Here is a 24,379-nt window from a genome sequence, read left to right on the forward strand (position 1 = left end):
CGGGGAAAAAAAAGTAAAATTCATGGGTTGAGATAAAGACACTTTCATAGGGCAGAAAAGGAAGGGGAAATAAAAAAAAACACAACAACAACAACAACAACAATAACGATAATAATGATAATAATGATAAAAGAATATACAAAATGCACAGTGCAATTGCTCACCACCCGCCGACCGATGCCCAGCCAGTCCCCAGTCCCAGCCCCCCCGGCCAGCTTTCCCCAGTTTTTGTACTGAGCATGACGTCACATGGTATGGCATGTCCCTCTGGCCAGTTTGGGCCAGCTGTCCTGGCTGGGCCCCCTCCCAGCCTAAAACACAGCACTGTACCAGCTACTAGGAAGGAAATTAATTCCATCCCAGCCAAAACCAGGACAGCGACTCTCCCTTGCAGGGCCAGCAGGCTTTTTGCACTCTGCATGGTAGATGCGTGATGCTCTGTCACTTTTGTTTTAGTGCCATCCTCACGTTGCCTGGATGTTTGATGGGTGCATTTTTGAGGGTGAAGGGCTCATAGTTGGTTGCCCCTGCTTGTAGACATGTGCAGGCTTCCAGTTTATGGTTAGATATGCTTATAAGTATTTTCTGTTTAAAAAAAAATCCAGTAACTTCAGTGAAGCACCAGTGCCTAAGAGTGAAGGTGGGGTATGGTCTTTCAAGCTTTTTTCCCTTTGCCTTCTGAGATGGGTACAGCCCTGGCATACTCTCATTCTTACGCTCTGTCCCTTTGGTGTCTTTTGGCTGTCCACTTCCACCTGCCCTCCCTCTCCTATACTGTCCTTTCTTTCCTGGACCACCAAACAGTGCCAGAAAGGGCAAACAATCCTCTGTTTGCCTTCTCCAGTGCTCCCCTTTGCTGTAATGTTTGTGGGTAAAGCCACTACGCCACTTTGAGACTGGTTAAGCAGGGTATGGATGAAACGCTTCCTCGCACCCATCCAGCCTGCGAGGATGGATGCGTCCTGGTCTGAGCGGGAGCCCGCGAACGAACCCTGGCACCGTGTTCTAGTAGAGATGGGGCCATCAGGTTTGTGCTTCCTCCCCCTTGGTGCAAGGGAAGCAGTGCCACCTGCCCTGCGTCACCGCATTGTGGAGATGGATGCTAAAGGGTGCTTCAGAGCAGCGTTTCCTCCTCACCCGCCTTACCTTCGTGCAGAAAAGTTTACAGGGGAAGCGACTGGGCGGATTCCAGCCTGATGTGTGGCTTGTTTGTAGGTGTTAATAAAACAGCTCCCCTCTTCTCAACTCGAGGGAACATTGTAATGAAACGTGATATTTCATTCCTTTAGATACTGTAAAACTCCAGATCCCTTTATTTGGCCATAGTGATCACATCTCGCAGAGACCAGGGAACAGTTTGCTTTGACTACAGCTTGTTAGGGAGCATCCTGATAGCACCTGACATTATGGTGTCTTGGGCTTTGAGTAGGGCTCCTGGGTGCTTTGGCGGTGCAAATAACCAAAAGTAACCATGTCACATGGGACAGGATGTCAGGAGTAGGACTAGATGAAACTGTTCTAAAATACTGTGTGCATATTTTTCATAAATGAGCACTTTTAACAGCCCAGCAAGCCCACCCTTGCATCTCCATGTTCCCTATTTCGTAACCTGCTAGCTTGGTCACAGTGTTATTTTCAGAAGGGGGTGGGGAACGCCACGAAACCGACCAAGATTTGCAAGCCTCACAGAACGGAAGTGGAGGAGTCCATAATAATCTAATAAAAATAAAAGCACAAAGCCAGTCTTGGGGTGCAGATGCTATCAGAGCAGAGAGAGGTACCATCTGCAAGGTTGTTAAGATGTAGAGAACCAAGATGGCCTCCACAGTAACCACAGGCAATGTGAAGAGATAAATGGTTGACCCGAGCCCGTGTCAGGCTAGGATTGATGCCACTATCAGCCCTAGTGCCTTTGCAATGATTTTTTAAAAAATCTCTGATAGAGTGTGTTATCTAGTTACTGGCACGAGGGCAATGGCCTGGAGGCAGCGAGGAGGAGGGGGGAGGAAGAAGGAGAGGAGGAGAGAGAGAAAGAAAAAAAGGTCATTCCAGGAGGACAATCTCTGTTGGACTAAATGAGAAAATAAGGGCCTTGCTCTGAAAGGGGGAGGTAAATAAATAAATAATAATAAAAAAGTGGCTGCTAGGTGTGTGAGAAAAGGATAAGCAAAATTGCTTCTCTTTCTTTCTCTGTTTTTCTTTTTTTTTCACCCTTTTTTTTTTTTTTTTAAATGGGATCGGCCTTGGGCTGCAATGGGAAATTTAGGAGATGTGCTTGTGGTGTGCTTTTTTCCTTTTACTTTAACTTTTTGCTTCCTGATTTGAGGTTTAACTCTTTCCTCTCCTGCTGTTGGATCAAAAATCAAGGCCTGAACTGTAGCTTTCTTTTTTTTCCTCGTTTTGAACAGCTTCTTGGTTTTTTTCAATCCCACCATCTTTCTAGTGTCTCTGAGGAGACTGCTTCCTAAACTGTACGTGATTTTTCAGGGAGCCTTCCTCTCCCCATCACTCACACTGCTGCACTGGAAGCCCATTGGAAGTTACCCCCAGGATGGGATGCCAGTCCCCTGTTTACCACAGCACATCAAAGTCTTTCCACTCACATTTAAACACACCCCTGTGAAATCAGAACTGAGTGTGGCTCAGTTTAGCGAGAACCGTTTTCCTCCTCCCCCCTCCATTTATTCCTGCTCCCCACCCTTAAGAGAAACACAGATTCGGAGTGAAAAGTGTCATTTCAGAGGTGTTCCTCCAGGGAACAGAGAGCAAATCTTTCCCTTCCTGCACACAGGGAAGGCTTGAATTAAGGTCAGGAGGGTGCGGGGAAGCCTTCCTGGGGGACTGCGGGCACGTTTTCTCTCCACTTGCTCCCAGGCTCTTGTACAGAGTCTTGCTGCCACTTTCCTGGTTAATTATGACAGAGACTCTAATTGACTCCTTCAGCGTTTAGGCAGTTTTGGATGGGGAAAGATTGTCTGTGGTTGAAAGTAGGCTCTGGTTCTCTGTCTGTGGGACTTGCTCTTGATTTGGGGGAAGGGGCTGGGGGTGTTTGATGCCTGAGCCCACGCTGGGGTGCATGGCATTGGGCTCTGGGTGAAGCCAGAGGGAAGTCTTCTCCATCTCCCCATCTTGAATTCAACTGGAAAAGGGCTGAGCTCCTTGAAGACACACATAGCCCAGACTTCTTGTTCTTGTTCTTCTGTATTGGAGCATAGCTCAATGTATGTGAGGGTCTTGCCCCTCCTTAGGTGTGACATGGGCTGAAGATGCTTTCAGACTCTTGCATCACTAACATAGGACTCTGCATCACCATCTGACTTCGCGTCCTCTCCCCAGTCCCAAACAGAGCAATACTGTGAACTTGATGCTCCACACAGTTTTCCGGATAGCAGAGGCACTGGCTGACCTACAACCATTTCCCAAATGTTTCTGGGGCCTGGTTCGGCACCAGACAAGGGCCAGGCATGTGGTCACCTGTTCTGAAAGCTGGAAGATTTTAGTAGCCTGGACATGGCCAGAGTGGGACCATTGGAGGGGCCCTGGACATGGTTGGATCACAGATGGAGATGCTGTCTCCATGCTGTTCAAGCAACACCAAAAGCCTGTGGCCAAGACTGAGAACTGGGTTTGACCATGGCATTGGAGACAGCCCCTGGTCTGAAGCACTGAAATGCCAGATCTGGGGGGTGGAGCATGTTTCTCTTTAGACTCGAACAATAATCAGAGCTTTTATTTTATTTTATTTTTATGTTTTCTTGGGTTTCATTTTAGGGACCTAAATCCACGCTAAGGCCCTGATTGACATGCGAATGCCCAGTTCTGAACAAATTTTAAACATTCCCCTCTATGACCCTGTTCCCTCATCCACATCAAAATTGATTGGATTTAATCTTGCAAAACGCTGAGCCTACATGCGAGTGTTGGCATGTGTCAGGTGCCGCGGTGGCTCCATGTTCCTGCAAGTCACTCCTAATTACTGGCTGTTTATTCACAGACATTTATGCAGCAGAAAATCTTGCTGCATGTATACAAAGCCACTGAGTTCTCAGGGACATTTACTCATTTGGATAAGCACTGGCAGGATATGGGCCAATAATTCAGGTGGTCTGGTTATCATTAGCCATGTGTTGCAGAGGAGCAGGATCTCTTTCCGTCTCTACAATGTTTCTGCTAGGTTGTAGACTATACCTGAACTCAGTGTAATGCCTCTGTCATTTATGGCATTTGGTGTGAGGTGGGGGCTGGATGAACACCACTTCTATAGGGATGTAGCTCTAAAGAGCTGAGTTTGGTACCCAGCCCGGCCTCGAGCCATGAGTGCAGGATCAGGCTTCCCATCCAATCCACGAGAAGTGAGAAGAAGCCTTGGATAGAGTGCATGTGTGGGGGACACAGTTGGGTTTTGTTTCATTTAGAAAAAAAGTGGGTAAATCCTGAGGATAACAAAAACCTGAAAAGTTTGGTCTTGTAGTAAGCTACTGGTAGTGATGGAAAGATAATCGTCTTGTATCATGACTTCTTCTGTGTACAGACTTTAGAGTAAGGAGTAGGGTAAGGGTGAGTAGTATTTGTAGTGTTGGGTTTTTTAAAGTTTGGTTTTTTTCTGGTTTTGATATTGTTGGTGCTATCACAAAGTTTTTCATAGACTAAACAGTGTGAACTAGGCACACAGTTAAAGGACAAATTTCATTTCAGAAAGTGTTTATTAAAAAAATAATAATTAAAAAAAAAACTACAGCAGGAGGAAAAACCAGCATGTTCAAGCACTGTGCCGCAATTAATCTACTAGAGCCTTCCTTCTGTCTTTAAGGAAAGGGTTAGTTTTATGTGATTGCCAGTAAAAACAAGCTGTTTTCATGATGAGTCTGTAATAGCCGGGTGATAGACTGACTTAACAACTGCTTGCTAAACGCTGGGTACCTTTCCCTGATTGGCAGCTCCGTAAGTGGAAGCCCCTCGTTTCCAATCTGTCCTTGCGAATAGCTGCAGAGCAAAGGACTTCATTAAGGGATTGTAAGGCTACCTCGTAAAAACTAGCAAATAATTAAGGCAGTGATGGGAAGGAGCGGAGGGGACCAAGCACTCTGTGGTCCCCGTGAAGAAAAGCAGACATCCCAGGGCAAGGAAGCATCAGGTGAAGTGGTCGTTTTAAACACTTTCCCGTGAACGCTGCATCTTCTCAATAAAGCGTCAGTTTAGCCCGTCTACGGCATTAACAAAATATTCCCAGTTAACTTCATGGGTGGTGCAGGGCTGGGAGCTGTTAGCTCATATTCAGTTAAATTTCAAATGTCAGAGCTCATTAGTGGTGATTTTAGCCAAAGACAGTTTGCGAGGAGCTCAGTAAATTTGGCTTCCTCAAATAAAATTGAAGAAAGAGATTGCCGTTTTGCTTATTGATTTATTTTCCTGCTTTCACACATCTTCTTTGGGTCTGTGATTCTGATCAAGGGTCAGGCTCAGCTTCACCCACTTAGGGATTATGGTTCTCCCTCTTTTACACACACTTTCTCGCTCTTTCACTCTCTAATTCTCACTTATTTGTCTTTTTCCCTCCTGTCTTAACCTGTGTTTAGTGAGTGGAAGATGCAGTTTTTGCTTTCGGTGTTGAGGAGAGCTTTTCCCTGAGCTCACCAGCAAGCCCACACGGGCATGCACAGCAAAGCAGCATGGCTTTAGGTGTTCAGAGTAAACTCTGCAAAGCTGGGTAGAGAGGTATGAAACAATTCTGTATTAATTGTAGAGATGACTCAGCCCGGGTCTGGCTGTCTACGTTTTCCTGTTCCTGGGACTTAGCTCCTTGTTTTCTTGAACCCCTCTGTGCCAAATGAACTGGTGCAGAAGCAGTCGCTGGGCAGTCGATGTTGTTCTGCAGCACCTTTTTGGGAGCCCTACTGGGGTCAGCACAGGGGTGAGTCAGGGGATGGAGACACTGGAGGTAAAAATGTGGCTTCAAAGCTGGGATGACCCAGGCAACACTGCAGAAATTGCGATTTCCCACGCAGGAAGGACTGCAGTCGCTGGTCACCGGCATGGCCCCAAACCAGTGTTCATTTTCAGCTCTGGGAGAGGTGGTTGCTGGATTGCCAGGTACCTGAGGGACTTGAAGGCAGGTACCATGGGGTAACAATTTTGGATAAGTTTCTCCAGGTGGTGATAGCTAGTAGCGGACAGGTCTTTTGGGGTTTGGACCCCAAAGATGGATGCACTTCCATCTTCTGTATGTACATCCTCATTTGGGTGTGTACCCTAGCGCGGTGCCCATCTCTCCCTGAAATCAAATCTGCCTTTGGAAAATGCCACTAGGTACCCGTCTGCATCCTTAAGCGCTTGAATGCATTCAGATACTGGGGTAAGGATGCGCCAGCAAGGGTGCTTGGGAAAGGGACCCTGGATTTTATGTCCTGCCAAACGATTAACAGGCAGACAAATGTGTGTGTGAGAGGGCAGATAGGGAAAGCCATGGAGTGTACATTATTTCAAGGGATCTGCATTCCCAACAAAGATGAGCTGTTACAGCCCTGCAAGACAGAGGGATGGCTTTATAGCTCGAACAGCAGCAGTTTGTGCTTTCAACTCAAAGGCCTCTCAGTTCAGAGGGCAGCATGTTGGTCAAGAGGTTCTCTCTCACGCTAGCCTCCCATCTTCTTGTCTGATTAAAATGAAGTTTGGGCTAAAATCTCTTGAAATGACAAGAGCGGTTACTGTCCCATAACGTGTGTGATGCTACTCTTCAGCAGAGGCGCAGTCATTCATGGCATAGCAGTTCGGTACAAAGTGCACTAAATTAACTTCAGCTGCCTTCTGGCTTATGTTGCGGTGCTGTCTGCACCCCTGCTGAAATTGCCTATCGTGTGCAACTGTGAGCTCAAACTACTGAAAAAAAACCCCTAAAATTAAATAGGTGGAAGCACTGTTCCTTTGAGGAGCAGTTCTAATTTTAGCTATATAAAATAAATATATTAAAGTTTACATATCTGCTGTAGACATGTCCTCATTTGGAAGGCGTCTCGCGTCAGGAACGTTCTCCTCTGTTTGTGCAGCTCCTTGCACAGTAGGATCCGAGGGTTTATCTGGATTTATTGCAATTACATAGGCACCCTTGACTGCAGGGAAATAGCACGGGTGTTCCCAGTCTTCTAAATGCCACTTAATGCTCAGATTCCCATTAGGACTTGGCAAATTCAGCTCAGAGTGACAGTGCAAAGGCAGCTTTTACTAAGGCGTGACATCTTCCTAGCCATCATAACCCGCTGTTACCTTATTGCTTATGTGACCTTTTCTGTAAGAGTCCCATCTTCACCTTTTTACCTTTCTGGCAGATAAGTGTTTTTGACGATGACAATAAAGATACTGCAAAGCACTTTTATTCTTGGTTGCCCCATCTGGGCTGTGCATTTGATCCGAACGGCCGGCGTTCCAGTCAGATTGCACTATCAGATGGAGCTGGCTCTATTTCCTGCATTATTCTTCCTGGCTGTACCACATTATGCAATTATGTTTGCATTTAAACCTGAGCACTTACCTGTAATGATGCTGTAGTTCAGTACATGATACATTACAGCAGTAGATAATGCATACAGATAGGCTAAGAAAGCATGTTGTTGATGTGCTAAAACTAAACAGGACATTGCATTTGAAAGTGGACTCTGAAAGCTCGCAGATTAGGCCAAGCAGTTTAAAAAGCTTGCATTACTGAAATAACAGCCGTGCAGGGTGAAAGCCTCTCCCTGCTGGGCAGGTACAGGATTGAAAGGGCAGCACAGGCTTCCCCAGTACTGCCCTTCAGTCTCCATCGCAGAAGTCTGCCACCGGCACTGCTGGTTGCTGCCACCCACTTCTGCAGGAGCAGGATGGTCTCAGCGGTCGCTGGGAGTCCCAAATCCTGCGCTCTTATAGCACAACGTAAGCGCGGGGCAACGATGCAGCTTAGAGAACAGACTGTGCCTCCGCTGCTGGCCAAGCCTGTTACACCTGCTCTTTTCCCCACGATGCAGACGCAGCCTTAGGGGACAGATTCTGACCAGCTGGTTTGCGTTACCGTGCTGTTATGAACCCACACTACTGTACTGTTTTAGTGAAGTTAGCTGGGCTGATTTAGGTGGCGCTCTGCAGATGGACAGCAGACCCTGGCTCCCAGTGTTGCAGGTGATGGTTACTATTAAAGCATGCCAAAGCAGTTAATCTCTAATGTCCTTTAGGACTTCACTTCTGACAGATAAAGTGAAGACTTTAGTAACTTCCCCACCTCTACGCAGGGTACCGCATTGGAGCAAGGGTGCAGATTTCAGAGAGTAATAACTTTCAGCACTGCCGGTCTGCATCAGATCCTAGCCTGGGAGGCAGAAAAGCTGTATAGCCTGAAGAAATTTCTTTGTGCCCATTGAGGTCCTCCCTCTCACATGTGGAACTTACTTTAAAAGTACATTTTAAACAGGTGAAAACAATCAGGCAAAATGTTTTGATGAAGCTGCTGCAGTGATTCAGCAGAAACCAATCCTGGTGCAGTCAGCTGTGAATTTTCCTTGCGGGATAATGAAGCAATGCCCTCCTGCCACACAAGGTATCAGCAAGCACATCAGTTTTCCCTTCAACAAAACAGGGATGGCAACCTATAGTTTTCCTAGCAGGTCGCTCCTTCCATCATGTTCTGTGAGTCTGTGGATAGAAGGAGCTATGGCTGGGCAAGTGTCATCCTATTTGTTTGAGAGAGGGTATATAGAATCATAGAATCATTAAGGTTGAAAAAGACCTCTAAGATCATCGAGTCCAACCGTCGACCCAACACCACCATGCCCACTAAACCACGTCCCTAAGTGCCTCATCTACTCGTCTTTTAAATACCTCCAGGGATGGGGACTCCACCACTTCCCTGGGCAGCCTGGTCCAATGTTTAACCACTCTTTCAGTAAAGACATTTTTCCTCACGTCCAATCTAAACCTCCCCTGGTGCAACTTGAGGCTGTTTCCTCTCGTCCCATCGCTAGTTACTTGGGAGAAGAGACCGACCCCCACCTCGCTACAACCTCCTTTCAGGGAGTTGTAGAGAGCGATGAGGTCTCCCCTCAGCCTCCTCTTCTCCAGGCTAAACAACCCCAGTTCCCTCAGCTGCTCCTCATCAGACTTGTGCTCCAGACCCCTGACCAGCCTCGTTGCCCTTCTCTGGACACGCTCCAGCACCTCAACGTCCTTCTTGTAGTGAGGGGTCCAAAACTGAACACAGTATTCGAGGTGCGGCCTCACCAGTGCCGAGTACAGGGGCACGATCACTTCCCTACTCCTGCTGGCCACACTATTTCTGATACAGGCCAGGATGCCATTGGCCTTCTTGGCCGCCTGGGCACACTGCCGGCTCATGGTCAGCCGGCTGTCGACCAACACCCCCAGGTCCTTTTCCGCCAGGCAGCTTTCCAGCCACTCTTCCCCAAGCCTGTAGTGCTGCATGGGGTTGTTGTGGCCGAAGTGCAGGACCCGGCACTTGTCCTTGTTGAACCTCATACAGTTGGCCTGGGCCCATCGATCCAGCCTGTCCAGGTCCCTCTGCAGAGCCTTCCTACCCTCGAGCAGATCAACACTCCCGCCCAACTTGGTGTCATCTGCAAACTGACTGAGGGTGCACTCGATCCCCTCATCCAGATCATCGATAAAGATATTGAACAAGACCGGCCCCAGTACTGAGCCCTGGGGAACACCGCTCGTGACCGGCCGCCAACTGGATTGAACTCCATTCACCACAACTCTCTGGGCCCGGCCGTCCAGCCAGTTTTTTACCCAGCGATATATAGGTGATAAGACAACAGTAGCACTTACAAAGCCTCTTACCTTTCAGCTGGGTGCTGCTTAAAATGTTCTCAGTGGTAATAGATGTTTCAGTGGAGCAATACTGTGATTATAATGAAGTATTGTTCAAGATATGCCTGAACCTCTTAATGAAATAGTGAAAAAAAGATTGTAGTAGAAGAATAGAAGAAACGTGGCCAGTTACGGTCACTTAAATGGCCTTGTCGCTTTGGCTGAGGAGACGTGGATGAATATATGGCTGTATCAGTGTTTGTCCTTGGATTGTGTGGTTTTGCTGTCTGTATGCTTTATTTGATGCGTAGGATATACCAAGCCTACATGCAGCACTTTCCCTTTTCAAAGCGCTTTTCAGTCTTTGCCTGGTAAATCACTGCAAACTCCTCGTATTCCTTATGTTGCCACAGGAGCTGTGTGAATGTCAGGGGATGGATCCCACACCAGTGCTCTGATCTCCAGTCCACCCTTGCAGCTGATTTGGGACTCTCACAAAGTTTTTTTTTCTCTTGCCTGATCCAAAAACCCCATCACCATCAGATCTCCACCGACATTCTTGGGGTGGACCAGCCTCATTCCTCCCACCCCATTTACTGTAGCGCTCATTCAGAAATCCTTCTTGCTGACACATAGGCATGTAATTTGATTTCTTTTCCCGCAGGTGGTTGGAAAATTGTTAAGCTAATCTTTGTATTTACAATATTTGCTTTCAGATTAGTTAGAGTAAGTCAAGATCATTCAATTGTGAGACAATATTTGCACAGCACATACTGCAAAGACCAACACAGTCACCAGGCTTGGTTATTCTGCTTGTGTAAAGAACTTGATGTTGCAATTTTCTCATTACCATTAAATTGCCATTTTTAATTTGTTTCAGAAGCCTTCATCCTTTGAGAAAACACTGGTTTAGAGAGATGTGTAAATTATGTGTGCCCTTTAACTGTGCTCTGGAAAGGGAAAACCAGTTGTGCTGTATCTAAACTGGAAGATTGCACTGAGTTTCCCAATGTGTTTACATGCACAGGATTTTCATACAAGTTGGGCTTGAGATTAAAATACTGCACTGGGATAGCTTCCACTGAAATAAACTGCCTCTGAATATCAGGCCATAAACGAACATTAGGAAGATTCTGGTGAATTAGCAATGAGTTACTGCAGAGAAAAATTGCATTTTGTGAAGCAGGGCTCTTCATGTGCTCCAAGACATTTCCTGTGCTTCCAGGGTGTTTTCCTTAACATTTGAAGTTGAGATTTCTGATTCTAGGATCGACCTCCCACCATAGCCCTCAAAAGACCCCGAGAGACCCAAGAACAACATTTTTGGACTCGCATGAGTCTGGTAAATAGACCTGGACCTTCCCATGGGTCTCATGGTTTGTTTAATTATGGAGTGGCTTAATACTGTTCATATCCTCCCGTTACTCGCTATTTTACCTTGTATTCGGGTGAGCTTTGTTGCCTGTGTATAGGAAGCTGACTCGTGTTGTATCTGGGACATGCAGCCCCCGACAACAGCAATGTCTTTTCAGTGCCCTCCCTGTGAAAGCACCATTAGATCTAACTAATACTCCATGTCCTTAATTAAATACCTCTGGTGCAAAGAGCATTACCTTCTGCGCTTGGAAACTGCAGTGATTACTCCCCTGCTAGAAAAGTCATTTTTTGGTGGTTGTTTTTTGAGTGGTTTCACTGGTTTAGTTGTTTGTTTGGTTTTGGTTGTGTTTTTTTTTTTTTTTAAAACAGGAATTAAGCTGTTTCTCGTGCCATTGTCCAGTTGCAAATTGGCTTGAGACTGACTTGTGCCATGGGCTCTGACCTCCAAAACTGCCCACTCATTTTTTTTCTGAACTAATCAGCTAGGTGAACTATTTACAGTTGGCTTTTGGGTCTTCTCACTGCTTTTGCGGCTGCCCCTGTCTGAGTAATTAATGACAGCATGGCTTGTTTATGGTCTTGACTTACTAATGCTGTTGGCTGCAAATGCATTTTTACCTCTGGGACGTGCCAGTTTCCTGGTTCTAGTCCCACCTCACCAGCCCAGGTCAATTTTTTGTGTGTAAACAGATTTATCCTGTAATAGTTGGAGAGAGACTAGGGTCATTCATCAGTCCCGTAGAGAACATGCCCAGCCAGATTCTTCCCTTCTTATGCTTGTGCAACTCAGCAGAAGTCAGAAAGATTCCTGCAGGACAGCTAAAATTAAAAAAAAAAAAAAAATTAAAAAAAAAAAAAGAAAGAAAAGTAATCCTTTCTTTTTAATTCAGGGTACAGGCAGTCTCAATTGGAAATAAAGGTATTGGATAGTGGACCTCACGTCCAGCCACATGCCCAGCCCTGATCCTTGTTGTAACAATTCTTATGGGAGTCATTAATGAAGGAACTGCTGTGTGGATCTCTTAGATAGGATAATACCACCTACATTTTATAGACTGAGTAAAAGGTAAGGAGATGTTACATAGCAACAGACGATGCAGATAGTAATAAACATAACATCATATGGCCTTGGAAAGGGTTCGCTGGGTTATGTTCCAGGCCTGTTCTTGGCAATCATGCCAAGCGTGCCAGTTCATCAGGGAAAAACCAGTTTGGTCTCCTACTCTCTCTGGAAACCACTTACAGACTCTCAATGCATGGATAGTCACAAGCACTCTGCTAATTTCCAGTCTTAGTTTATTGATAGCTACAGTACTTCCAGTCTTCTTGGGGATGATGTTGTCTTTTGGCATAAATGATTCATTTTTTCCCATTGTATAGTTCTCTAGATATCCCTCATGCCTTATAATGTGTAAAAGGCGACTCTCTCTGGAAACCACTTACAGACTCTCAATGCATGGATAGTCACAAGCACTCTGCTAATTTCCAGTCTTAGTTTATTGATAGCTACAGTACTTCCAGTCTTCTTGGGGATGATGTTGTCTTTTGGCATAAATGATTCATTTTTTCCCATTGTATAGTTCTCTAGATATCTTTCTTTCCTTATGTTTTTTAATGTGTGTAAGGCTACTTCCTTAGTTATTTGTGACTCGAGCACAACCACTCCTGCCATTTTTTTTATCATTTATTTCAGAAACTGCAAGAAGACGGTCCCATTATCTACCTACCTTTGTTACCCAGTTTGGTTACCAGTGTCTGCTCGGTTGAGTTAACCATAGGCGGTCTCTGTAGTGACATGAATTGGAGGGGAACTTCCTTTCATGCCCCTGGATCGTTAGTAAAATTCTTCACTGTTTTGCCAAGGCAGTTTGTACCAACATCTAAAAACTGCCACGCTATTACTCATTGCTAAACTGTCATCAGGGACTGTCTTAACACTGGCACTCAGAGAAGAAGGATCTCAGTGGTCAGATCATGTTATTTTCAGGATCATCATCACATGGAATTGAACTGGGTGAGAAATTTCTCAAGGTCTGAAGCTGATGAAGTCCTAGGAGCCAAGAGGCTGTCTTTTCTTTGAGGGAAGACTGGGAGAAATTAGAGAAGTTGAACTACGCTCCCTTTTTTGCCACGTTCTTCTTTCAAAGGACTTCCCAAATGGAACCAGATTAAATAGAAATGATAGAGGTGAATGTGGTGCTTTTACTAAGAGGATGGAAGTAGATTGTCCATTGCAAACTTCTCCAGAGGTTCTCCTTCCGTTACTTTCTACTCCCTCACATCCAACTTAGAAAGCTCCTTGGAAATGCCTCAATCAATGGCAAAGTTAGAGGACTGTGATGAAGTGCACGTGAATGGAAGTTCTTTAAGGGGTTGTTGATCACATTATAAGATCCACTAGACTGCTTTGGCACTCTGATTTCCCAAGAAATGCAATACAGGCTACTTTAATGTTTGAAGGCAGCTTCTCTGAAATTGCTGCCTCGGCAAGAGAAACCCTGCAAAAACTGATAACTTTTAATCTCTGCCTTGTTTGTTTTTCCATAGTGAAAATTGGCCTTTTTGGAGCCGGGGGTGGGGGGTGGGGGAATTGCCTAGGGTAGAGAATGGTTCACAGTGTGCTGGTTTGCAGCTCTTCCCTGTCAGTCGGTGTTTGCCGCACTCCTGTAATGAGCATTAGATGGCACCCTCTGTCCTGAGACTGCTTGGAGAAGGCTTGGGAGCTTCTGCATTCATTATTAGCCTTGGCCAGCTTCAGTTTGGCCATTCTTTGATTTCATAGCACAGCCAACTAAATTCTACTCAATTCTGTGTGGAAGTCTAAATCCATATATTTGTCTACAAAATAAGGTGTTGCACTGTGCTGTTGGTAGAGAGAATGTTTTTTCTTGCTGCTTATACTTGTTTTTGCACAATGTAAAGCGTTTTCCATCTTCTTTGGGACCAGCCTATTCTGTCTTTCCCATGAAGCTGTATATAAGCTTTCATTCTCTCTGTTAGCAAAATCCTTCTATGCTGCCGGGAATGAAAAAGGTGATTGCAAAAGTCCTCTTTTGGTTTTGGTTTATATAGAAAAAAAGGACATTTTTTTAGTCTGCGTGATGAAGTGCATGCAGGCGACTGTTCTAATAACAGCAGGATGAAAGAGTGTCCTATCATGCTTGTCTCCGGGATGCTGGTTATACAGAGGAAGACCTATCCATGCCAATTGAAATTCTATGACTTTGCTGTTGTGGTGAGCATTTTTCAGTTAATTTGGCAAAGGGTTAGAGGCCCTACAAGCAGAAGAGGCAGAGAATGATGGCAACAGACAGGTTTAGCTTCTTTGGGCACTGGGCAGTGTTTTGCATGCTAACTCCACTGACTGTAGCAAATAACATGCATTTGCATCGTTTTCAAGCATGTGTAGGAGGGAGGAGCCTGCACCAATTTGTCTGTTTTAATTATAGATGTTCTACCCACCTTCCTAATTGCTCCTTCATTAAGAAGTAGCTTGTTCTTTCTTTTTTCCCTAGGAGCTAAAAATAATCAACTTTTGTTTGTTTCTGTAAATATTTTTCTTTTTTCGCCCTTGAGGAGATAATTATTTCTATTGTTGCATGAAGATGGTGGCCAATACAGGAGGAATAATTAGAGCAGATGGCTGAAAATACCTCTCTTGTAAAAGACATCTAGTGTAATAAAATACCTCCCCTCCTCTTTTATCTCCTCCAAATATATGTTTTTCTTTCCTTCAGGTGGATGGGGGTTGGGTGGAGGTGTAAATCTTTTCCTGATGTATTAAACTGAGGAGCTGTCAGGAGTTCACAGCCTGGAAAGTGAGCTCCCTGTATCCATCACTGAAATTAAAGTGTTTTCAAATGTGGCGTGGAGTCCTGGGTCTACAGCGTGGGGAAATATATGCTGTACTCCATCACTTAAAATGTTAACCTTGTCTCTCCGTGGTGACTGAGGACAGGAACACTTGCTCTCCGTACTTGCTGGTTAAATGGCAATCTGTCAGCACCAAGGAAAAGGCTACCTTGTGGGTGTCAATCTCTGCTGTGTCTGCAGCGTTCGAAAGCTTTGCTTGTTCGCGGCCATGCATGCCAGGAGGGGTGCACCTTCTTCCTGCTGGAGATCGTAGGAAGAAACCGGGAGAGTTTCTTGCATGTGCCAGCAGGTTGCTGTCGTGCAGGAGCAGTATTGTGCTCCGTACCTTAGTGGATGTGTCTGGGGGAAAGGATAAAGCTGGCCATGGGTGGTGGAGTCGGTGGGAAGACCCTCCTGACTTCAGATTTCTCTCCATGGCCATGTCGCAGATAACCCCCAGCTGAAACCCACAGCCCAGAAGATGAAAGCATTGAGCACAGCAGCAAGCAGAGTCTGTGTTTAACTACACCGCAGGTGCTTGGTTTGGTTTTAAAATTTCTGTCTTTTTCTGATCAGAGGATGAGGGCTCTTGTCTTTGTGTCTGTAATGATTGTTGCAGTCCTTTTTTTCAGGACTATACTCTAAAAAAGCCCCACCTAACCAAACAAATTGTAAAGTTACCTCAAAGTGAGATCAAATGATCTAGACAGTGTCTAAACAGGAGTTTCTCAACCCTTTTAAACCCAAAGACTATCTTACATTTTGGGGAAGAGGGAGTTAAAAATCACCAGATAAACATGTGTTGTGTTGGCAGAATGATTGTTATTTACAAAAACTTAGATGAAACATTGAAGGAGTGGTCACTTACAATCCCTTCCCTTCGTGACTTGTTTGCCAGCCTGTGTGGGAATGCAAGTATATCACTGTTATTTATTCATTTGTTGCAGTTGCTGCTGCTGTTTCTGAGCCCTGGTATTCACAGGCACAAGCTGAGAAACTGGTACTGAGAGATCGTGTCCCCAGAGGCTCACATAAAGGCAACCCCAGGCTGGCTGACAACAGCAGCAGCTAAAAAACATAAATGGAAAGAAATCTGCCTGAAAATGGAAAAAGAAGGTGCAGCAGGGAGGAAGGGGATAATGTGCTGAATTACAAGAAGCTTGTGAATCTTTTATTGTCTGCTATTAAAATATTATTTTATCTTTACATAATTCATTCATGGTTTTGGAGGTCTAATGGGGAGGGAGTTGATACACCCCAAAAGTAACCCATGTCATACACAAGCTATGGTCTTGGTACATAAAGTGTGGTCTTGAAATGACTTGCGCATGACACACACCAAGTGGGTGTCAGAGATGGGAAGAGATTGCAGGACTCTGCTTACTGAATTTTCATGTCAGCTCCCCTCCCTGGTCCTCATGCTCTTTGGTACCCCAGCAAGAACAACTGGCTCCTTAGGGATTCCCAGTGCTTGTGATTTCCCACCCTCCTGAGGTTTCTGCCCATATTTTGCAGGCTTGGTTCCCTACTGAGAGAGTGGCATCTGCTGTACTAGATTCAAAAAGTGAAATGTTGCCAGAGTGGGTTTCCTATGGATACCTGATGTGAGGGCACATCCTGCAAAAGTTTGGGTGTCCATTTTAAGTGTTCAGTTCATGCTGTACTTGTGTCCTTGGGGAAAACACGAGAAGAGTCTCTTGCCTCAATCTAGCTACCGATTTTTCTGAACCTTGCAGGAATACAGCTCTTTGCGGTGTCACTCCTTCTGTAAAACCTAGCTGAAGTTGACCATGTTCAAGTGTGAGCACTGACAGCAACACAGATGCAGAGACGTTATGGTCTTATACACCCTGTTTCGTCTAAATCATCTTTCCAACTGTCTGGTATGTGCTGGAGCCAGTGTGAAGCTGCTACCTCGCTGCAGCAGCTGCAGCCAGCCAGCTCCAGCTTCATCATTCAGCGCTTGTTTTATGCCAACTCTTCTTTCTCCCACCCTGACTTTCAAGCTCCCTGCCATTTGTTGTGCCCCGTGCTGAAGCTGGAAAAAGCACAGGAGGAAAATGCCTACCGCCAGCCGCTGATGAGCAGATTTCCCCGGCTCTGCGGGTTCCTCCTGGTTCATTCAACAAGCATGCACGGGATGGGCGCTCAGCCATGACCCTGGCGCTTGCAGCTGCTGCTGCTCTTCAGTCTTACTGAGAAGTGTTTAAATTAAACACCATAGGTCAAATGCTGGGTGCCAAGCAAGGGAAAAAAAGGAAAAGGAAAGAGTTTTGCTTCTATGAAAAAACAATGAGGGGGATGTTCTTATCCTGCTTAGCTGCAGACAGAGGGAAAGGAGATGGAGTCTCTGCATGATGAAGATGTTTAGGACACGGCCATACGGCCCTTCAAGAGATAAGATGGCTGTCTCACTGTTTTTTCTTTGCAGTCTCAAGTGATAGAGTTCGTCCCAGCGGTTGTGAGAACATGCTCAGCCTGCAGGGCAGCAAAGTCCTCCGTGCCACCGTTGGCATGCAGAGATGGTGGTGTTTGGTGTCTGTAAGGTCAGTGTGGGCTACAGCCTGTCCCATATTGATGAAAGGGCAGCTAGACAAGACAGTCATGATAACCAAGGAGGTTCCCCAAGAACACATGGAGGGAAATTAGCAGGGCCAGATGAGAGCGTGGATTTCTAGAGCTGTGAGTCTGTCACCCACCCTGCTTGACAAGGGATGTGCAATTAGTTTATGTGTGTATTAGTCTGTGTTATTTTACTGTGGACTGCTTAATAGGAACTGGACATGACCACCGTTCGGCAGAGGACTTAATGAGTCCATTACAGTTGGAGAGTGCACTGTGCTTTCCTCCCAGAAAACAGGGAGGGTAACCATATGGGATTCACAAGGTCCAGGCAAATTGTACTTGCAATTCAGGGCAGTTGGCCATTTCACTAGCCTTGCACTAGACCACAACTTCTTCTTTCAAATATCTTATGGACATGCTCTTTCACCTTAGGGAAGGGTGTAGGACTGCAACAGTCACCAAATAAAATCTTCTACTATCTCATTTCCCTCCATCAGTTGAATGTCTTTCCTCAATTATCACAGAGCTGCTTTCCCTCTAACCCCCCTATTACATTCTTCTGCGCTGTGGTAATTTAAAGTACTTTCCTTGAGCAAAACCCCTTTTCTCTCTTCAGACAGAGTATTTAGATCTATTCTCTCCATGATAATGCAAGGATGGTACAAGTGATTATATATATCTCTTGGTCCTGTGTTATTAGTTGATGTTCATCTGTTTGCTTTTATTAAAAAAAAAAAAGAAAAAAGAAAAAAAGAAAACAAATCAGAAATCACTTGAAAGGTGCATGTGCAGGTGGTGCACATGGCAGCAGACTAAGCCAGGCTTAGTTTCTCACTGGAAACCTTTAGTTACAGACTGAGTGAAACGACAGAAATTTTTATGATGTTGGCCAAATTATTTTCTGCCTCTGTGTAATCATTCTTGGGTAGTAAACCTTCTTTTGAGCAATAAAACCTGTCTGTCTTTGTCTAGGTTGATGGTGTAGGGACTGCCTCTTACTGTGGACACATGTATCATCTAAATAACAGAACACTTGGTTTCAGAATATTTATAACTTTTCTGAGTTACGTTCTTAAGATGGTTGATAGTTCTTAGTTTCCCAGATGGTTTCAACCATTTCTTGTGCCTTGAGATCCCTGGCATGTATGAACTACTAGCTTTTATGCCAGAGGGTATTGGTAGAACTGAATGGGTATGGAGTCCTCTAAGAGGTGACAGCAGAAACCTAGCAAGAATAACTTAAACACCAATGTTCTATAAAGAGAAACTTAAATGAAGAACTAGGGTGTTTTCTAGTTAGAAAGGGGCACCATCTTAAAAAAAAAAAAAGTCAAATTCAGAAGAGGAGTTTATTTTTCTTAACTCTTGTAAGACTTCTGCCAACAGTTTACTGTTTTTGGCGCTTGCAAGAAGAGCAACCTGGTATATTCCTTATGCCCTTGCCTTCCCATTAGAGTTAATTGGAGGCTTTGAAGTGACTTCGGAGGGTTAGAGTGATGTCAGAGTGACTTCAAGCCGTTTAACAAACCTTCTCAGCAAAATGTTCTGATGGATCTCACCGTTTCACAACTGTATCACGCAGTGTTTTGCTAGCAGCATTGGTTGAGGCTGTGCCAGACAGGAATTTATGGAATTGGCAATTTTGTGCTACAGTTTGCTTGATAAGCAGTGTATCTGGGAAATGTGTGCCTTTCCATGAACTGTACCCTCCTCTGTCCCCTGCTCTGAGATAAAAACAATTGTAATTACCTCCTTTTTCAGTGGATCTATTGTATACCCCTGTACGTCGTGTATAATCTGGTTCAAAGCACTATCAGTGAAGAGTAATTCACAGCCTCTCTGGAAAGACAGTGGATAAAGATATCTATCTTTTCAGCTGGAATTTTGTCCTAAATCTGAAATATATAAATATATGTTTGCAAGTAATGAAGATGAAACTTGTCCTATTACACTTAGCAACCATGGAGAAATTGTATTCTCTGTAAGAGTTGCGTACAGATGCGAAGGCTCATCTGCACTGCTGTAATGATGAAGTGGTTCACTCCCCCTGACGCCGGGGACTGAGTTCCCCAGATGTTTTCATTACGTGTGTGTTAATTCAGTCCCAGGCTTCACTCTAAATTGAACCAAGTAATTCCCTTTGTATGGAAATTGTAGAATGGGACAGGGGATAGAAAATACCAGCATCCATACCCAACAGACAGGATGGACATAAACCAGTTGTATCATTTAGCCTGGAAACCAACACCCATTCGCTGATGCAAATAATTAGGACAGTAGTCACCATACAATAGTTATCTGACCGCTCTAGGTGTTATGAGAAATGCTGTATAAAACATCAGGCGCATAAAGATAAAATTGACAATAGCACAGCCAAAAGAATAACTATCATAACACCACCAATATTGATTCACCTAAACCGCAGCTCCGGAGCAAAAGCTTTAATGGCCATGATGTGCTCTGACTGAAAATGGACTAACTATATTTTGATTTTGTATTGCGTTTATTCTTTCCACTGCTGTTTCGGATTAGCACAACCCAGTGAGGACCACAAATATTTCCATGTCTGGTTCCCCCCCCGCCTCCTCAGATGAGTTGAGGTTGTATTTGCTAGTTCATGTGTGAGTCCAAAGAATATGTTACGAATGCCTATGTCCACACTTGTGCACACATGCCCATGCAAAAATATGCACACATTCCTCAAGAAATCGGTCAAATCTTCACTGCAAAGTGCATGCTTAAAGTTCAGAGGTAAGGAGGAACCATGACTTGAAACAGGCAGACATCATTTTGCCATTGCTCGTCATGAGCCAGCCTATTTGCTGTTTTCAAGTTAATCAGTGCTTTATTTGGAACTGATGTGCGAGCCATGAAAGGAGAGGCGATAACAATACTGGATAAACTGAGAGGGCTAAAAAGGTATTTGAAAGGAGGAATGTCTCTCTAAATGTGGATGAGTGGCAGGAGAGCCTTTGAAAAATCCTGTAAAGCAAACTATTGCCCATCTAGCTGGATGTTTTAATTGTAAACTCTTCAGGCTATTTTTATGACATTGCCAGGAATTAACGTGCAGTTCTGCTTTTCGGGAGGCAGAGAGAGACACACACCAGGAAACCTGCGGACTTTCCACAGCCAGCCCTACAGCAAACCCCTTGTTACCCAGAGCAGAACGAGACAAGGGGCGACCCCCAAATTGCGACAGGCATTTCTGAAGGCCAAGAACCTCTCCAACCCCAATGTCCTTCCATTCCTTTGCTCTATGCGGGGTCCCCCTGGGAAAGTAGCCGGCATGGCGTTGGCATCTCCTCTGCCGTGCGCTCAGCAAGCTGGCTTCCCGAAGGGTGGGAAGGGGTGAGTTTTGAACCTCTCTGGGTCTTTTTCTTTCCAGCTTGCCCTCCAGTTTTGTGGCCGGTGGGACGAGGACTCCAGCTGGCCTGCTGGTCACCAGCCGCGAGATGGCGATAACGTCACGATAGAAGAAGGCCGGACCCTGCTGCTGGGGACCACCACCACCAACCTCAACCTGCTGCATCTCAAAGGTCTGCAGAAGCGGGGGTTCAGTGCTCTTGTTCCTCCGGGGCTGGAGTTTTTCGCGGCCACGATCTCCCCTTCTCTTGCCCACCTCCTGCATCAAAGGAGACACCTGGTCAGGCAGGCTGAGCCTGCTCTCGGTAGATACAACAGGATCGTGACAGGGGATGGGGGAAGTGTTTAATTATTATGTATGCAGAAGGCATTGTTTATGCTGTTTGAGGCATAATGACAATATGAGTAGGAAGGCTTTTTTTTTTTCATTTTCTTTCCCCCAGCTACTGAAAGCACTGCTATCCTGAGTGGCGTTCAGTGATAATGGCAGTGCTGATAACAATAATCAACTCTGTTTTGTTTGGCATCTTTGAGGCAAGCGTGTTGCAAAAGCCTTTACAAAATTAATGATGTTACAGAATTACAGGCCACAGCTACCGAATGTAATAAATAATCCAAGATCCTAGAGCACGGCTGGTAGAGAGTAAATAACCGAGCACAATTATGGGGGGAAACACTGGGTTTGTAGGGTTCACGTACCCTGGGGTAGACTCAGCATAAGTGTCAGGAGGTACATCTCTGTGGGTGTCAAAGTAAGAATTAAAATTTCTTGTAATTCAGTGCCAGAAATATTTCTCCCTGGAAATTAGGCCCTGGTTGGGAAAACTGTTGTGCACATGCTTGGTATTAAGTGAATGAGTTGTTCTGGTGAAATTGCTTGCTCAAAGTTAAGCCTATGTGTAAGCCTCTGCTGAAATGGAGCTCAAAAAATGGAAAGAGGAGGTTTTATATGTTTAAGGAGCTGGATCTTCTTTGCTGGTAAAAATGATTTTATATTAAAAGGATGTTAAAGGTACTAGTTTTTCATTGAGATGATGATAAAACCCATGCATTTGACAATTATATTTTAATCTAACTTTGAATGATTATTCTATAGAGAAAAAAATTTTCAAGTTTATCCTTATTATTTCCAAAACAGTTTGAACTTGCTCAGTCTAGGTTCAGAGATTTTCAAGAATTGCTACACCAGGCATCATTCCTGTTTAAAAAAAAAAAAAAAGAAGTAAGCATTTGAGATTAAAAAAAAGTGAAATGTTTTAGTACAATTTTCATCCCTTTCTTCCCCAGTGAAAATCCTAAATCTGGGTGATGCAAGATTCTTCTTAACCCCGGTGTGATTATGACATACAGTAGAGGAGATAGGTCAGAGCCCCAGATTTCTGCGACTTTGGCTGCAAATCTGGATGAGGATTTTGGGGCTCAGTCTCTGACTTTGTGAAGAAGTGGGGCACAATATTGCAGCAGAAACCCTTTGAAGTTTGGGCATACTCCAAGACACGTTTGATCTATGAGTCAGCACTCATGAAGCAAAAGGAAGTGTGATTGAATTTACTGAAGTCTGGAGCAATATCTTCATGGCTTCAGCTCATCTGACATTCAAATCATTTCTCCCCTTTATCCTGTTTTCCAAGAAGCTTGGTTTATAATGTAGATTCAGTTAGGAAAGCAGCATTAAAATATTCTAGATGGTGTTACTTTCTGCATTGCTATATGTCAAACATAGGGACCACACATTTTAGAAGCAGAAACCTACAAGGTAATGGTTTATCTGAGCTTCATCTTTGCTGAAGTTTCCTTGTTGCATCCATCCCCACTTACACAGGTGCTGCTAGCTGTTGAGCTTTGGTTAGATTTGGAGTCAAGACATGCCGAGATCTACTCTGATCTGAAACTGGGTGTATTCATCTTTCCTAACCTTACCCTTCTTTAAGCTGTCCAGAGCAGGGGAGCTGTTTAGGCTCCTGTATTGATAGAGAGAAACACATGCTACCAAAGACTTGTTCATCTTAAATATTATAGATACCCATCTTAAGATGAATCACAGTTAGGTGATCCCCTTCGAGCAGCAACTACTGAGTCTGTGAACATGTCAAATAATTGCCAAGCTTACCCAACTGCAAGATGAGCATGACAATAAACCCCTAACCTGTAGGTGGGTGTAGATATGTGGTTCGATTGAAGCATCGCATTCCTATTCTAGCTGGAGAGTTTTTCTTAGTTGGAGCTGGAGAATGGGATTAAATTGTAGTTCTGCTCCCTTTGGTTTTCATGACGCAGCATCAGGCTGTCTGTGCACTCACAAGCTTAAAATTTAACAGACTTTGTAGATGAAAAAAAGCTGTAATGCTACTGAGTCCACGCCTGTGTGAAGATGCTGTACTACCAATTTTCTGGTGCTGTATTCAGCAAACGCAGCACATGTTTACAGGCCCATTTTTTGATATTCCTCTTTTTAGGACACCATGAGGATTTTGAGTACCGCCCCTATGGTCTCTCATTATGATGATTTCAACATTGTAGAAATTATTTAAAGAGTATTATAACAATGATGTCAGCTACGTGTGCAGCCTTACAGTGACCCTGCTTTGGCTGTATATAGCCAAATACGTATAGTGGTTCTGGTAGTGACCAGACTGTCTGGACAGAAGATCTGGAGACCAAAGCAATAGAGAAATAGGATTAGGCAGCTGGGTCCTGCTCACTGCCATGAGGGCTCAGCAGTTTCTACTTCCCCCTCAACGAGCAGAGCATGAACACGTGGTTATTGGCAGTGGAAAGTTTAATAGCCAGACTGTGAAACTGCTCAGACGATACTGATTGGGGAAGAGATACAAGATAGACAGATTGTAGATAACTCTGTAAATTCAGCAGATTGCAGTTATTTTTGTAATCCCGACATCACAAGTATGGAAATATTTATGATAACCCAGGACAGATGGAAATTTCCTTTGTGCAGAGCTTACACTGGAGTAACTCCTTTGTGTTTGATGGGTTGATACCTCAGACGTGCTATTGCCTTTGTCTGAATTTATAGTGCTCTAGGGAGGTCTGGAGACCAAAAAAAGCTGTCTGGTCTTTCCAGAGTACCTTGGGGATGAATTTTGGGGTCATGCTGCCAGTATACCTTGGTGGGGTTGAAGATCCTCTGTTGCCTTTGCAATGGCAACTTTGCGATGGCCATCCTTGCAGGCATAAAGGAGAAGATTGCTTTGGCCCCTACTCTAGAAAAGCCTCAATACTACTTGTCACAGCTCTTCCTCTCACTTGTAGGCATTGCTGTGTCTTAGCAGTCCTGCTGAAACCAGCATGCCAGTTCCCTCTTCCATGGTCAGACTCCAGGCTGAGGTTTTGAAAAGGTCTGACCCACTTCATCTGCCTCTAAAAACTGTGCACCCAGTTTCCAAAATACCACAGCTAATATGGGCTT

At 44.7% G+C, this 24,379-nt stretch overlaps 1 protein-coding gene across 1 annotated transcript in view; it reads left to right on the plus strand.

Moving 5' to 3' along the window:
- The window catches only part of PKHD1 (polycystic kidney and hepatic disease 1 (autosomal recessive)), a 289,357-nt gene that overhangs the window by 73,715 nt on the left and 191,263 nt on the right, over window positions 1-24,379 (plus strand). The window contains exon 35 of the mRNA XM_019474554.1: window positions 20,975-21,125. Coding sequence (XP_019330099.1) covers window positions 20,975-21,125 — 151 coding nt within the window. The remainder of the gene's footprint in view (window positions 1-20,974; window positions 21,126-24,379) is intronic.

This window comes from Aptenodytes forsteri, unplaced genomic scaffold, assembly GCF_000699145.1.
Source record: "Aptenodytes forsteri isolate BGI_AS27 unplaced genomic scaffold, ASM69914v1 Scaffold57, whole genome shotgun sequence".
Lineage (NCBI taxonomy): Eukaryota > Metazoa > Chordata > Aves > Sphenisciformes > Spheniscidae > Aptenodytes > Aptenodytes forsteri.